We start from the raw sequence: 16,704 nt of genomic DNA on the forward strand, positions 1-16,704 counted from the left end.
CCCTCCCTCCTCCCTTTTTTTTTTTCTTTAATTGGATGTCTCCTCGTTATTTTTCAGGCACCTAAAACGCTTGTTCTGAAGCGTATACCCTTGTCTTCCAGAGTTAGCCGAAACCTATTCCAGCTTCGGAGCGTTGCTCTAGCGCTTCTTGAGAAGCGGTTGTGCTTCCCCCGCCCCTCCAAGGAGCGGTGAGAGGCGAGAGCGAAAAAAAGAAAAAGGAAAAAAAAGTGTAATTACTGGTCAGACTTGGACTTTATGTAGTGTACCTAGGCAAATTTGCAGTGTGAATAAGTACCTAGTACGTCTGTAGAATATTTAATCTCGTTTTTCCATTTCAGGTCCATGCAAGGCAGGATCACAGCACAAGCATTCGGTTTTGACCAGCAGTTTAAGCCCTACCAAAAGGATGAATTTGTTATGGTAGTTCTAAGTCCTTTACATTTGAAGTTGACTTTTTTCCATGAAACTATAGCTATTGGAAAGCTGCATAATGGCAAAAGTAGCAGTGTTAACCTGCTATTTGCCTGTTTGCTGTCTCCTTGAAAGTAGGTGATTTAGGTGTGGTGCTCAAGTCTCACTTTGTGGGTTGGCTGTATTGTCCAGTAAAAATATTTTAGTCTGTACTAATGTTACTCTGTTTTAAGAGGGAACAATTTAGTCATTCAAGATTCCTAAGAATGCGAATCTGAACTGGATGCTGATCTTGGCCACCACATTTAATGTTTGGAAGTCTGCCCAGAGGGGGAGACTTTAAACAGTGTACATGCAGTTGGTACCCTTGATAACAGCTATTACGGCTTTGTCCCAGTAAGTACACTGTACAATTAGATGTGCATATGCACCAGATATCTGCAAATACAAGATTTTAAAATTAATTTTATTCTATTTCTTTATACTGGAACTTTGGATTCTCAGCTTTTTGAGACTCAAGTCTCTTGGTGATTTTGTGTCCCCCACCTTTGTTGTCTGCAAAGTCAAATCTGTTCATCTGTTTGCAGACAGAAAAAAAAAAGAATAATCTGTGATTTTAAAAGCAGTGTGTTTGTTACATCTGTTGTTTTAAAAACAGCTCTTTGATTTGTTGTATATCTACTTTATATAGTTATCCTGGATAAATAATTTAGCCTCTTTGTATTTTAAAGAAGTTCACCCAGAAATACACCAATATTTCATCTCCCACCAATAAACATTTAAAATAATTGAAGTTTACAAAATACTCTTACCTTCTCAATGCTTGTCTGTTTTGAATTAAAAATGTAAAAATATCATTATGAGATTATGAACTCTGAGTAGCTGTGAATTGAGAACAAAGGGACCATTACATTATATAGTGTGATCTCTCTATGTTCCAGAGAGGTAGTAAAAAGATTTGGTGATGCAGAGACTGAAAAATCCGTTGTGTTTTAGCAGCTTCTTCAGTGACTATTCACTCTGCTTCTGTACATATACATAAGTGTGAGTTTTCTTAAGTGGCTTATCTATCATTTAAATTTGTCAAGTACCAACATTACTATGCATGTCTCCTTTTTTTAACTGACGATAAGATTGAATACTTCAAATCTTACTGTGGAACACCTCCATCCCTTCAATAATTTATGAATTTATTCTGTATCTGTTTAAGATTTTTGTGTGTCTCTACATTTCCACAAGCTTCAAATTTAGTTACAAAATGTAAATTTTACTATCATACTTGGAATTTCAATTTTTCCTTCGACAAAATTGCATGCAGACATAGAATTGTTTCATCTCTTCTTTCATTTTCTGTACCTACAAGGATTTCATTCAACCTTTTTGTGTGTTCTTAAACTAAAAATACTATACTGCAAAATCTTAATACTGCATATATAAACATGTACATGAAGATATCTTGTATATATAAAAGACACTGGCTAAACTAAGTTACAAAAACATGTATTTGGTGATGTGATACTTAGTAGCCAAGCTGAAAGATCACACAGAATCTGCTTACTAATTTGATCCTTATAATTTGCTTTGAAAGTATCCAAGGCACTATAAATGATGATTTTAGGTTTAATTTCATTAACTTGTATTCTCTTATTTGAATATTATAGGCATTTTTTAACGATCAGAATGTGAACTCCAGTTTAAAGTTGCTCTCAGCTTCAGGACAATGGACTGCATTGGGTAAATTTAGAATAAATTAATCTTTAAAAGTTGTAACTATTGTAACTATTTTCCTCTAATTTACCATTTTGTAATAGTGACAGTTCATGTATGTGTATCTTCACCGCACTGAAATATCTTAAAGAATGACTTATTTTACTTAATAAGAAAAGATTACTACCTAGTTTGTTACTAAATTGTCACATGGCACCTTTTTTTTTTCCTTGACCTCTGCATCAATCCATAAACCATAATCCATAATTTTTAATGGTCTGTGACATCCAGTTGACCTGATCATGTTTCCAGACATAATCAACAGCATTAATTGTTAAAGCATTAAAGGTTGGACTAGAGGATCCTTGTGGTCCCTTCCAACCTGGTATTCTATGATTCTATGAATTGTGGAATTATGGTACTACCTTATTCAGATAATATTTGGAGAAAGACGCACTTGTAGAAATGCAACCACCTTACTTAGATCGGATATGACATTATTGCTCTGCTACAAATAAAAGTTGAGAGAGCAGAAGATTAAATAAAGCACACCTCTGAGCTTGTGTAAATACGGTATCTGCACAACAAAGATGATCTAGGCACAGAGAGAGAGCAGTGGGGTAGGTTGCTGTAGTTGCAATTGTGGCATAAGGTTGACTTCTAGTTTGTTGTCATATCATTAACTGTTTATGACACCTGATTATGTCTGCAGGTGGAGATGAGACACTAAAGGAGAAAGATATAAAGCAAATAGCACATGATTTTTTGGAACCATTTTGATATTGCATTTTGGATTATGTAAATGACATATGAAATTTCATGGAAATTGCATGGGATAATGTAGTGGGATGTTATGCATAGAGTGAGATCTGATATTGCCAGAATTATTTTTCTTAATGGGAATATTTCAAAAGGGGGTAGTGGGAAGTCCTCAGTTCTTTAGGTTTGTCTGCAAATACTTTACTGTGTGTAAATATTTAATGGAGCTCTGGGATTTTTCTAACTTTTCCATTTCAACTCTCTGGAATTGGCATAGGTTTTCCCCACTATATACAATGACACTAGACATTGCCACCTTTTTGTCAGCAAAATTCATTTTCCAAACACTGTCTCCATCTGTTAAAACAATTGAAATATATAAGATGCAAAAAATATCTTAAGCTCCCCTTCAGGTACCTCTTTTTCACTCTGTCAAACAGAAATAAAATTTATATATTTCAAACCGTGGGTAAACCTTTTCCTGCTTTAGGCAAGAATTGTTTTCGGCTATTGGTCTAGCCTGTGACTCGCCAGTCCCTGCAGTGAAGGTCAGTAGGTTACATACCTTGTGTTAAGAGGGGAGGGTCACTTGCCAAGTATCCCAGCTTAACTCCTGATTCTGTTCAGTCTTCCTCAGCACATAAGTAATGCGTTTTGTTCTGAGGACTGGAAGGCTTCCCTTTCTAAATCCTGAACAGCTGGTATACCCCATTTGTTCTTAAAATTTCATCTTCCCATTCTTTGCCTATTTTTGGTGAGGAATGTTGGCACATTTTTCTATACTTAATCTTCATGTGCATTTTTTGAAAATATAGTAAGAATTAGCTGTGAGTGGGAGGAGGTAAAAAATAATCTAGTATTTTCTTCTTCAGACATGCCGATACATTAATCCAGATATACCATTTACTTATCACTGTGGAGTAACTATTTTAAAAACTCGTTTAAAAAGTTCATTTCCTTGAAAGAAAATACTGGAAATGGGCCTGTTTTGCTTTTTAGTGAATCCAAAGAAAACTGCATAACCTAGGTTGATTCAAATACTGTATTTACTCTTTTGCAAACCAAAACTTTTAAGTTTTTTCTTTGCTGTGGAGGGAAGATATTTTGGATGCATAATATAAGTGGAGTTTCAGTAGGTCCTTAGGAACTTCCCTACTCCTCCCTGCCATCAGCTTGGGCAGAAAGAATTTATGGACCCACAAAAAGATGTCAGCATTATATAAAACATCAATATAATTTTAATTTACAAGAGCGTTTGTTTTCATAATCCTTTCGTCTTTTTCCAGGCTTTGGTCCCCTCTTACCTTCTCACTAAAAGTTTATGTTTAATTTAGTGAGTGTGGTTTCATGTTCATATTTATCTCTACCTCCTCTCTGTTACTTTTCTATCCTCTTTTCCTAAAATCTGTTTCGAAAAGTTCTTTATTACATTTTTTTCCTGTGTCTAATCTTTTTATTTTCTTCTCTTGACTGTTTTTCATCCTCACCTCAATATTATCAGACCTTAATATCCTCAGTCTCTCTCAATTAGATCAAAAGGTGTCATAAAACTTGGGGTCCCCAAGGAATGCACCATGTACCTCTCTCCCCTGGTGCCTCATGTGTTGGGATTCCTGGTAGAATCCCACAATAGTACATTGTCTCAAGGACTCCAGCTTTAACATTACTTGAAAGATAACATTTCAGATAAATACAATATGAGGATATTCTCTAGTCTGCTTCATTTTATCAGACAGTTAATTAATTACCTATTCTCACACCACACTTTTTTTTGCCTGTTGTAATAAGGATGTTTTTTCCAACTGCTTGACAGTGTATCTGGTAGTCTCGTCATGTGCTTTAAGTTGCCCCTCCCTTCATCTCTTACTCTCGTATTTCTAAAATAGAAGCAGCAAAAGGAAGACATTAGATGCATACCAACTCATGTCTTCAGTCTTGCATTTTTAAATAGGGGTAATGAAAACTAAACAGTAGTTTTTCCTTGGACACATTGCTGGCCCTGCACCTGTCAGCAGTCTTGGGGAGGCAGGACTGTATCTGCTTAAGCTCAATTAACACTTGGGAAGTTATCTTCAAAGGAATAGGGTTACTGTCTCTTTTTTTTGTAAATAAAAAGTCTTTGCCTGTGAAAGATTCTTAAGTTGCTATATGTACTTGAAGCTCTAATGATTGCTGCCTTTGGAATGGGCTTTTAAAATCTGGAAGGTAATCTTAAATCAGCAATTTTTCAGACTAGTGTTACGGGTTATCATTTGCAAAAAATTTAGATGTCATTTGAACCTATAAATCATCAACCTACATCTTTCACTTTTGAAATACCATCTTTTTAGTACGGAGCACTGAACTTGAATTATGTATGTTCTGTGTAAACTGTTTTGAAAATAGTAAGTTTCAAGAGGTTTCTCTGAAGTAAAAATCTTTCTTAAACTTTGGAGGAATTCTAAATATACCTAATCTGGGGTTTATCTGTCACGTAATAGATATGCAGTGTGTTCATTTCAAAGTATATTGGCAGCACACTATAGATATTCCAGAAGTAGCTGTTATAAGAAGGTTAATCTGCTTCTGTACCTCTGCTCTTTGATTTCCAATTGCAGAGCAGTCAAGGCATTTCTTCTTCCTATAAGACTTTTACAGTGTATTAAAACTGGTCCCTCTTTTCCAGGAAATTCTGAATCTCCAATTTCATATCTCACCTCTCAAATGGAGAACAGAAGCTTCCAGTATATTTAAACTTTTCCATTTATAGTTTGGTTTTCTGAACTACTGAAGAGATTGCAAAGCTCTTGATTTTTTTTTCCTGATAAAAGTTTTCATAAAATCTTGTTTCAGAGCAGAAGTGTGTCTCCTTTCCTCCCCCTTCCCCAATAAAATACTAACAACTTTAAGGCCTATAAATAGCTATATTTCTTATATGTTGAGTTCAATAACTGGGAAAATGTAAGATGTCTCTTTCTTCTCAAGTAATTTAACATCTGATTTTTGCCAGTTTTGACTCAGTTTTTGAGTCATTGGTCTTTACAAAATCATTTCTATGTTAGAGACTGATTTAGTTCTTATTAAATCTCTTACAAAATAAGAATTCTATCCCTTGGAAGGGAAGCTGAAGGATTAGAAATTAGAGGAGTCTGGATGTGAGGGGGTGGAAGCAAGCAAGCAAGCATAAATACTTAAAAATCAGTTTGTTTTTTCTTAGGTTGTAAGGCTGTGAGTTATGGGGTTTTTTCTGACTTGTGATTTTGGTTACATAATTTGATTATTTTTTGATAGTCACTATGTGGACAGGTGGGAAAATGTCCTAAAACTTTTTTTCTTTAATAAATGATACCCTTTTTCATAATCATATCTGTAGATGTGAAGTCAAGCAATTAAATGCCAAGATTTTCTCTATAGGTGATTTTCTTTGCATCCCATTGGCCCAATAAAATAATTTAAAAATTTAATGCCAGTATTTTTAACTTGAGTAAACACATTTTCAAACCATCAACTTCTAACTTCTGTTTAATTTTTTTCTTAGTGTTGATCAGGTAGGTGATACAGTTTACCTGGGTTTAAATACCAAAATGCCAATCCTACTTCACCTACGAAGAAATAATCTCCATGTAATAATATAAGGGAGAGATCCCAAGGACTTTTTGGAAGTGTGGGGGCAAGAGAAATTTTAGACTGTGCTGTGCTTGCAAAGGTTAGGATCAGAATGGAATGATACTTGCTTTTGGAGGCATCATGGTTCATACATCCCTTTTTGGCACGTTTCTGTTCCTGAAATACTGTCATCTAGAGTGAAATTTGGACATTTCCTAAACGCTAGTCTTTAGTGATCCTTTTGGTCAGTTTGTCAGGACACCACTTAACTTTATTTTTAATTGTATGGTCAAAAGCCTTTTGATATTGTGATGTCATTTACCAGTCTCCCATCAAGGGAACTTACAGAGGAAGAAAGATAAGAGTGAAGTCATGGCAAGCTGGAATGCTGTGAGTGTTATCTCTGACGAGACACATTGCCCTTGTGTTGCTGACTCCTGCCCTCCTCCCCTCTCCTGTTGAGATGCACTTTGAAGAGTGTTCAGAGGAACTTGGAGATGAGCAGGGAATATATTCTAACATTTGGTCTGATGGAACTGGACAGAGTCCAAAGCCTCTTAAACATGGAACCTAATGCTATTTGAGATGCCATAAGTTATCCAACACCATGCATACAGATTTGTGGATGTAACACTGTATACAGAGAAGATATGTGCCCTTATGGACTGATACCTCATTAAGGAAAATACTGGAGGGCATCTCAAATGGCACTAGATGTCTATGAGGAACAGGATCAAGCCTTGGATGACTTGCAAGCACAGAAAAGAGAAAAATTTTAGAAAAATGTACTCGACACTTCGTGATTACAGAGATAAAGCTCCTGATTCATACAGGAAGTGCTGATAGTACCTTTTTTATCTTCTGAAATAGCTGCTTAGTAAAGCTTACAGTAGCTAAAAAATAAGTTTTCAAAAAGTTCAGGTATAATACTTAACAAACCAAAAATTCATCAAGACTATGTTTGTTTTGTATTTTACTTTGTGAGGTGCTGTTAGCAAGCTATTGACTTTCATACTTCATCACACCAAATTTGGTATTTGTCCTCAAATTCAGTAAGGCTTAAGCTGTGGAATATGATTTTCTAAGGCTGTGATCTAATGTGACATTGAGTTCACATGGTGTTTCATCTATTACTTGTTTTGGTTGATAGTATTGCCAACAGGGGGAGCAAATGCATGAGCATTAATGGAAGACAGCATTCAGATGAATTTAATGGTTTTTTTAATGCTTGTTTCTTTCTTAGCTTTCTTTTTTCTTTTCCTGAGGGACTATGTGATTGAGTCATACTTATGTTCTCTGTATTTTTTGGAAGATACGCCACACACAATCATTTAGAGAAGTTTATTATTTCCATGCTGTATCAAATGATGAATTCTGTAAAACTATTAATACATAATAATTCTCCTATTTTGTTTATTGCTTGAAATGAAGACTCCCTATGTGTTTCAGGTTCCAAAGTGACAAAAATTGAAGCTACAGTAGTGCCCTGTACACAGATTTCCATGTCATTTTTTGATCGGTTATACTCTGAAGGAGTTGTTAGAGAAACTGGAGATATTGTGAAATGTTATGATGACCATTACGATGATATTCTCATCTCTGATGAATTAAGAAAGGTCAGTATATCCATTAATAATTTCTTGTAATTTTTCATACTGTATTAGGTACCATAAGGACACGTTTTTCAGTATTTTTTTCTTCTGACAATACATACTTTCTGTGGTAAAAATGGGCATGATAGCTGTGTAATAGGAACTACTGAGGCCTGGAAATGCCTGAATATGTGAAAACAATGGCTGTTTTCCATGTGGGCCCTCTTTCCTTTTTAGGTGGGAGAAAAGGCTAAAACCTTCTTCTACCCACTGTTGTCTCAGTTAGTCAGTGCATGGGTGGGAGGTGATGCAGCGACTCATTTGCCTAAGAGGAGAAAACAAGTGGTGCCAGTGGAAAGGTCCCATGATACCCAGAGCTGCATCTTCACCCAACTTTCCAGGTAGTTGATGAAACTGAATGTACTCAATAGCTACATTCCTGGCCAGGAATGTTGTCCATATCATATGAGAAGGCATTTAAGGAAAGGAATCTTCATATATTTTCACTGAAACAAAGGAAAGGAAACTATGAGAAGGGAAATTATTTTTCAGTGTAACATTGGAAAAGGACTGAACTTCTGAGCATGCCTGCAAGGTAAAAACTATTTGTTATACTCCAGTGGAGGTTTTAGAGAGTAGATTACTCGAAAATAATTTCTCCAACAGCGGCATCATCTTAACATAAGTCTTCACTGTAAGTATTTCTTTTGACTTCATAAGCAAACCCACTTTTTTTTACTTATGTTTGTTTAGCATTAGCAAAGCATAGTGTGGGAGAACTAGATTTTGCTCTTCCTTGTATATATAATCATCATAAGTACTTAATAATTACAGAGTTGCACTCATTTGCACTTGGCAGATCCTTTGAAGGCAATGTATTTGAACCAGTGACACTGGTTGCAGGATGTGGCCTGAAATACTGGTCTGTCTCGTAAAGTTCTGGGAAAAGCAGAGAACTCAAGCTCATGTTTGAGGTTCAGATGTGGTTTGTAGCCTAGCAGTTTGAAATGCTATGTATTTATTTATTCTGACAATTAGATATATTGGATGTAGGAAACTTAGAAGCAACATTTAAAATAAGAAATCATTGGAGTTTCAGTCTCTTTCCATTTTCCCTCCCATGAAGGGGTTGTGTGTGTCTGCTTTGCAAGCTGAAGGATTCATATTTGTTTGAAATGAATGTGATTCCTACTTGTAAGACCTAAGATGGCAGAAAGAATTAAGAGTCAAAACCTTCCAGGAATGACATCAAAGCTTCAGATTAAGTTTTTCAGCATCCTAGGATGGTAGACTGTAGGGGGCAGCAAACTGTCTGTCTGCTGGTGTCAAAGGGTGGCCCTCATCTGCAAAACTCCATGGAGCTTCCTTACCTATCCGGTCTTCTCTTGCTTCAACCAAGAATGGGATTGGGATAAGTATGAGGTGGTCATCAACAGCAGTTGCTGCCCTGACCCCTTTTTACTCAGGTTGTACAGTGATGCTATAAAGAGGGCCAAAGAGTCGTAAGTTCACGTCTAGCTTTGACCAGTTTGCCTTGGTTGATATCTGCAATTTGGCTGATGTGACTCAGATGTCTTGTAGCCATACTGAGTTACAATTCCTGTCCGACCTTACAGTGCACAGCGTTGGGACTAATCTAGCAAGTCCTCTGTGTTCACGTAATATTGCAGCAAAAGGCAGGTGACACACATGGGGGCAGCTGGATAGCACGTCTGGTTTATCCAGGCTACAGAGAACGTCTCGCTAGAGTCTGCAGTAAAGAACGATGAGTAATCTCCTCTGGGAGATTCCTTTACAAATGTGAGATAACTGTGTGAACTTAGAGTAAAAAAGCAAATGGAGACAAAGTTACCAAAGACAAACTAGTCGGCAGTGATTGACATACCAGTATAGCTAGACTCTTTTCAGATTATTGACTTTTAGCAGGATAAGCAATTTACCAGTAAATAACAAGACTCTTTAAAAGTCTTCCCTTATGTCTTGTGAGCGCAAATCTGACAGTGATACTGCTTTATGTTTTACCTATAAATTTTGAACATGATTGCATCATTGAAAGAGGGATTTAGAGAGAAGTACTTATTTCTTTCCATCCCTAGTCCATATATTTTATATGGATGTGAACTCTGTGTGACATACAGCAGAGTAGTTGCATTGTTTATAAACTTAATCTCAAATACAAAATTTTTCTCTATTTGACTTGTTATTTTCTTGTTCCACAAGGTCTTGCTTCTGGAAGATTCAGACCATTATGACTTATTCAGTCAGTTGGATCGCACAGAATTTCTGTTCTGTCTTTTTAAGCATCTTTGCATTGGAGGAGCTCTTTGCCAGTTTGAAGATGTAATTGGCCCATACTTAGAAACTACAAAAGCATTATATAAAGACTTGGTGAGGTGAGTGTTTTCTGTTTTATACAATTCTGTATGTATGTGCCATGCATAGATACTTTGTGTCACTTTGTGCAAATTTATTGTGCATTACTGCTTCAAAAATGGGGCTGTTACTTAATCAACCTGCAAGCTTATTTTTCTTCAACTATCAAAATATCATGTAACAATGGTAGTGGTTCAATGGCAAAATATTAATGACATTTTAATGACATTTGTCCCACATAGAAACTTTTTTAGTATTACATATATAGACATTGATGGTTTATAATTCACTCTCATTTTAAAGATCTTTCTTTCTGTAATCATTTACTGAAAACCTGACATGGCATTGGAACCAGAATACGTTCCCATGGTCATTGATAAAATATCAACAATTAAGTGTTAGATGTATAGTCTTGGACTACTTTCAAACTGCTTTTGGCTTAGGATTTAAAAATTTAAGTACTTAAGTTGAAATTGTTATTTCTGTATAAATTTTATCCCAGCTGATTATTTTTTTTTTAAATACAGTTTGATTTTAGCATTCTTAATTCCACAAATACACGTCTCCCAGTATAAATAGAATAGATAGAATCTGCCTGTTAACATGACATGGTGGACTAACACACATTTTTTGCCAGGTCTGGTGTATGGAATTGTTTAGAATTTTATGTATTTTTTTCCATAAGATTAGAGGTGATTGATCAGAGGTTCAAATTCAGAAAAAAAACCAAAACCAGTTTTTCCCTGTTTTGGTATATCTGTATGCTAACTTGTCCAAATGACAAAAATCCTTATTTTCTGTTTAGTAGGCAATGGAATGTAGTTATTGGTTTTGCAAAAACTCATTCCTAGCTAAGCTAATGGCAATATGAAAATCATCAATGATAGTACTAAAGTTGTACATTAGATTACACTTTGCAATGGAAAACAATTTCAGACCTCTGAAATGAGAGATAGTACAAGAACTCTGATAATGTGGATACTAAATAATGCACCACAATGTACGCTGCAAGGGCTTCAAATTGCTTAGAGTAGCAGCTGATATTTTTCTTCCTTCTTAGCTCTATATGGAATGGTGTGATGACCAATTGTTATTTTGTCTATATGTCTTTGGATAAACTTAAGAGTAAAATTTGTATGTCTGAACAAAGGTACAATGAAAGGATTTGATCCAATGATTCTTAATTACCTGAATATTTCTTTACTTCTGTAGCACTTATGTATAGATTGCTGTATCCAAAAAAAAGATTTGAAATTAAATATTTGTCTGTTTTTTTGAATTTTTTGTAATACTTAACCAAAGAAGCTTAAAAATCTTTAATAACTTTAAAACAGCTTTCAGATTTTCTAATGGTCAGTACTTTTCAGGGTGCAAGTTGATTTAGTCACGTGCTGTTTCCCAGGGTCATATAGAAGAAATGATTAAAGTAGTAGTAATACTTTCAGAGAAACCACTGAAACAGAGAAATTGAGCTTTATCAATATTCCAAGGAGATTTTTTAGAAATAATGAACTTAGGTTGCTGCATGTACTAATTTGAATACTGTGATTAGTCAACAGAGTTTTCTTATTAGTGTGATTAGTTTTGATATTTTCATGTCATACCTAGAAGAAATCAAGTGAGTTCTTGAGAAATACAGACTATGACATAAAAGGATCCATCAGTGGATGGATCTACCCTCCCTTTTATTTTAAATCATTCACTCTGCACTTGAAACAAGCTGTTGGTTTCTCTAATCCTTGGCCTTAGTTGACTCTGCATTGACTACAGCTGGTTCTGCTCTTGTGTTGTTGAATTGGCCTAGGACAAAGCGCAAATCCAATCAGTTCCTTCACTTTATCCTTACCATTACTGTTGAATTGTTTTCTCCTAAACATGTTCAAGTTTTGTTCTAAGCCACTCCTTTTCTTCACCTTCCTATCTTCTTAAATTTTTCTCCCTTCTTTTTTGTTTTCCTGCTGTAAAATTCAACAAGGGTGTCAAATAATTCTTGTTACTTAAAAAAAAAGAACATCTGCTGAAATTTAAAATTTTATCCTGCTTTCTAGGTTTGCTTTTTCTATACCTTTAACCTGTTTCCTATTGTCCCTTTATATATTTCTGTAATTTTTCTCTTGTGTGTTAGTTCTGTCCTTTATACAATATCAGGAGAAAACCTTTCAAAATCCATTCCTCTTTTATGCATTTGGATGTTTGTTTTACTGGGTTTTTAAAATTATTTTTTTATTTTGTTTCCAGTTGGCAGCTTGCTTTCTATCCTCCAAAGTTTTGAAGTACATCTACTCACTTCATGTGACGTAATTGTTCTTCAATATTTATCTACCATGTCTCTCTCCATTTCTGTGCCTATAAATGTCTGCTGGCTTCTCACTGCCAGTGGAGCTGGTGTTAGCACTGACTAGCATTTGAACAAGAAACTCACAATTTAACTAAAACTTTTATCTTGCTCCTTTGATATTCTCTGTTGGTCCCATGAGAAAAGCTTTTGATCTTGACACTTCAGACTTTCCCTCCCCCTTCAGAATCATGGTTGTCTCCTGCTTTGTCTCATTCTCCCCTGCCCCCAGTTTATCCAAAGTGATGTCGCTGTTTTGTTACCACCCTCTTCAGAGAGAAAAACACAGTGAAAGGATAAGCAACGCAGCTCTGAAGAGGGGCATTCACGCCACAGTCTTGACTTAATCTCTGATTTCTAGACCATGCTGTGTGGTGTGTTACCTGCTTCATTTTTGCACAAATTGCACCAGAAAATAGAGCAATGAAAACTACTTTCTTATGGCCTCTTAGTTTTGGTAAACTAATGAGGGTAGTGGTCTTGAATTCTGCTTGCCAAAGAGTTCGCCATCAAGTTCCTGTTGAAAACCAACTTTTCTTTAAATTCTTCTTTTCTAGACTGCTGTCCTCCTTCTGGTTTCTTTTAATCTTGAATCGCAGTCACATTGGATACTTCCTACTTTTTGTAAAGAGATATTAAACTTTTTTTTGTATTATTAAAAAATTCTGTAATCTGTACTCTTCTTAAGCTTTAATTTTTATGTCTCGAGGGCTCATGAATCTTAGTGAAAAACAAATGGATAGTACAATAATTATTACCTGCTAGCTGATATGCATTGAAAAGTTAGCCCCCACAGATGAACTTGGTCGGATCATTATATGCCTGTAGGAGTATGAACCACCACTGTTTGGCCCTGTACCAGTTTTTCTTATGGAAAAAAGCTTTGGCATGAAGAGTTCCACAGAAGTGTCTCTAATGCCAGGAGTGGTAGACATATTACGAGCTCTTCCCAACTTTTCTTTCTTACAGTCTGTCTTTTGACCTTTCCTGAGTTCTAACTCCAAGGCTATAGTATTCAAAACAGTGTGGAAAGGTTTGAGATTTCATTTTATTAAAGTGTTTCCGTGTATTTTGCTTTATTATAATCTTCTGAAATTAACTGCTCTAGATATTTCACAAGCACAGCTAGGGACTTCCAAATACAACGATTAAGTGACAGACGTTTTCTCCTTTGTAAAAAGAGTAATAATTACTTCCTCATGAATTAATGCACAACTTGTTGTCTATTACTAATCCAGCAATAATTAGTCTGTGACCAGTTGAATCCATCCAGTATTTTAGCATTGTGTGGTGTCCTGTGTTACCTAAATAATTTCAAAAACCTTGTAGTATTTTTGGTTTAGTTAAAGAATACATTTACATGACAAAAACTTGTTAATTAAAATATAATCTGTGAATCTTTGTTGATAAATCTTGTCTTCTTTACTTAACCCCTCATTTTTCCGACTGTCTTTCCATGGTGACAGCTGCTATAGTATCTTGTAATCGTTGTTCTCCTTCCTTCTCTGCCATCTCCATGCCCTTTTCCCTGTAACAAATGAATTTATGTGAAAGCATTGACTTGTTCTTTTAATGTTTGGAAAGCCTAGTAAAATATTGCCAGTAAGGTCAGGATATAAATAGAACTCAAAGTGAATTGAGAGACAATGAGGAAGTTTGCTTTTCATAAAAAGAGAATAGATGCACATTAAAATGATGAAGGAACTATCGTATTCTATGAATAGTTTAGAAGTTAACAATTTGAAAGAACAAAATGGGTATTAAGCCTATTTTTAAGGAAATACTGTCCTCTTCAAGAAGACAAGGTAGTTTTTTCTAAAACCTTTCAGAAAAGAAAAAAAGAATTGGAGCAAACGAGCTTGTCAAAGGCAACGTCCTGGTTTCTTTCAAGTCAGCAAGGGAAGAATCTCATCTGATTTTGGCAGATACATTATTTTGCCTTAAAAATTAACCAAAGTACTAGAAATAAACACTCAGTCTGAAAAATTACTTACAGGAAGCTAACCACAAGGGGAAAATTTCTCAAGACAGTGGAATAAATAGGAAGACTTACTCTCTGTCACCATTGACTTTGGTATCCTATATGTATATAAAACAGAAAAGTTAAGAAACCAGAAATTAGCAGCATTTTTTTCAGACATAAGAATATTAAGCCAGAGAAACTTAAATACAACTGTAGCTTTTGTGGTAGTGATATATGGCAGAAAGTGTTAATCCTACTAACTCTCTATACCTTGTTCTGAAAGTTGTCCCTCTTTCAGCAGCAATGCTTCAACAGTTCCTGTACTGCTGCAGTTTACAGCTGGGTACGTTAGCATAAACTGACATCCATGTGAGTTTATCTTAATATGCTGGTCTGTAAACTGCAGTGGCTCCGAAGCTGAGTCATGAACCAGTTGAGCTGTCCCTGCTGGGAAGGCAGTAATCTCTGGAGGGGTGGTAAGGCAGACAACTGGGGCCAGTACCAGTTTCAGCAACGCTGTCTTAATCCACTGTTGAGTATATCAACATGTCAGTTGCAACAAAAAAATCCTGAGAAAGCCTGGTTGCTGACTCACCACAGGAAAGATCAACTTCACAGTATAAGCTTAATTCAGACATTAATTCAGTCATCACTCAGCAGATGAAATCAGTTAATTGGAGTCAGTGTCTTTTATTGGTTGGAGAGATTGAATCAACAAAGATGATGTTGGCTGATATGGGGTTTATTTGTCCTTATAAAAGGAAGCTTCATAAAAGCAATGGTAATAGGGGACTGCAGTCACAGTGGAGCAGCTGGGCTGCATTTAGCACACATCCTTGAGCAACTTGGCTATATTGGGACCTTTCCTGGGAACTGAGCCTGCTTGTGACAAGGCAGGTTTTGAACTGTATAAGTATGGAATTTATAAGGCTCAACTGCTCCATATTGAGTTAACGTAAATAGGAATCTGTGAAATTAGATAAATTAATAGAAGTTACATGATCTAATTCATGAAGAAATGTAAGCATCATTGAAAGGAGACCTGAGGAAAAATTACACATTTAAAACTACTCAAATTTAAAATATGTTGAGATGCCTGGATCTTTTGAAATCTCTTGGTGCTATTAGTAACTGTTATGGAAGAGATGACGATCTTCATGACCAGCACAGTCTAGAAATATAAAAAAATCAAAATTAATACCATCCTAAGTTGCACAGCTGTCTATAGATATAAAACATTCCAAAGGAGTAAAAATCAACCTAGACTATAATTCTATATTAATTAAAAAATAACTAAAGTCTGCATTTCTTCACCAGCACCGCTGCTGCTTCTTGCAGTTCATATTAAGATGCAGTTCACTTTGCAGGCTTTTTTTCTTAAAGAGTGTGTGAAAAGATTTTTACAAAATGTTTGGCTGAATAACTTTTCATAGCCATGAAAATGCAAACATTATGTGGATTCATCTAGGCCTGAGTAAATACTGCTGTGATTTAGTAGCTGAAAACAGTGAAACAAACCCAGAAGACTGGATATTTTCAATAGTCCTCTCCTCCTAGAGAAATAGTATTCTCTAACAATGGTCAATGTACCTTTTCATGGTCAATGTGACATGAGCTGAATTTTAACTATTAATTTGAACTTGATCAAATTTGCGTGAGACCACAGTGCATATGTTGAAAAGGTATTTACTAAATGAAGAAATCTAATAATCAGTGCTTGCTGTATGTATAAAGTATGTATTATTCCCCTATATTTCAGTGTTCAAAAGAATCCTGAAACAAAAGAAATACATGTTATTTCTACAGTCTTCAGAGTGTCTGCATATGTAAGTATTAGTAATTTTTTGGTACAGGATTTTACTAGAAGTAACATGCATAACATGAAAATAACAAATTGACGTTTACACAAAGCATAATATTCCATTTTAAAGGGTTATTTTTCCATAGTTGTTGTAATTTTTTATTCATTAACTCTTTCC

The 16,704-nt window shown here is 35.4% G+C and overlaps 1 protein-coding gene across 1 annotated transcript in view; it reads left to right on the forward strand.

The window, feature by feature from the left end:
* The first annotated feature begins 329 nt into the window (after positions 1 to 329).
* The window catches only part of LOC104548520 (chromosome unknown open reading frame, human C11orf70), a 20,717-nt gene continuing 4,342 nt past the window's right edge, over positions 330 to 16,704 (forward strand). The window contains exons 1-5 of the mRNA XM_010194561.1: positions 330 to 420; positions 2,073 to 2,145; positions 7,912 to 8,078; positions 10,275 to 10,447; positions 16,485 to 16,551. Of these exons, the coding sequence (XP_010192863.1) occupies positions 343 to 420; positions 2,073 to 2,145; positions 7,912 to 8,078; positions 10,275 to 10,447; positions 16,485 to 16,551 (558 nt within the window). The 5' untranslated portion in view covers positions 330 to 342. The remainder of the gene's footprint in view (positions 421 to 2,072; positions 2,146 to 7,911; positions 8,079 to 10,274; positions 10,448 to 16,484; positions 16,552 to 16,704) is intronic.

Source organism: Mesitornis unicolor, unplaced genomic scaffold (assembly GCF_000695765.1).
Source record: "Mesitornis unicolor isolate BGI_N332 unplaced genomic scaffold, ASM69576v1 scaffold33200, whole genome shotgun sequence".
Classification (NCBI taxonomy): Eukaryota; Metazoa; Chordata; class Aves; order Mesitornithiformes; family Mesitornithidae; genus Mesitornis; species Mesitornis unicolor.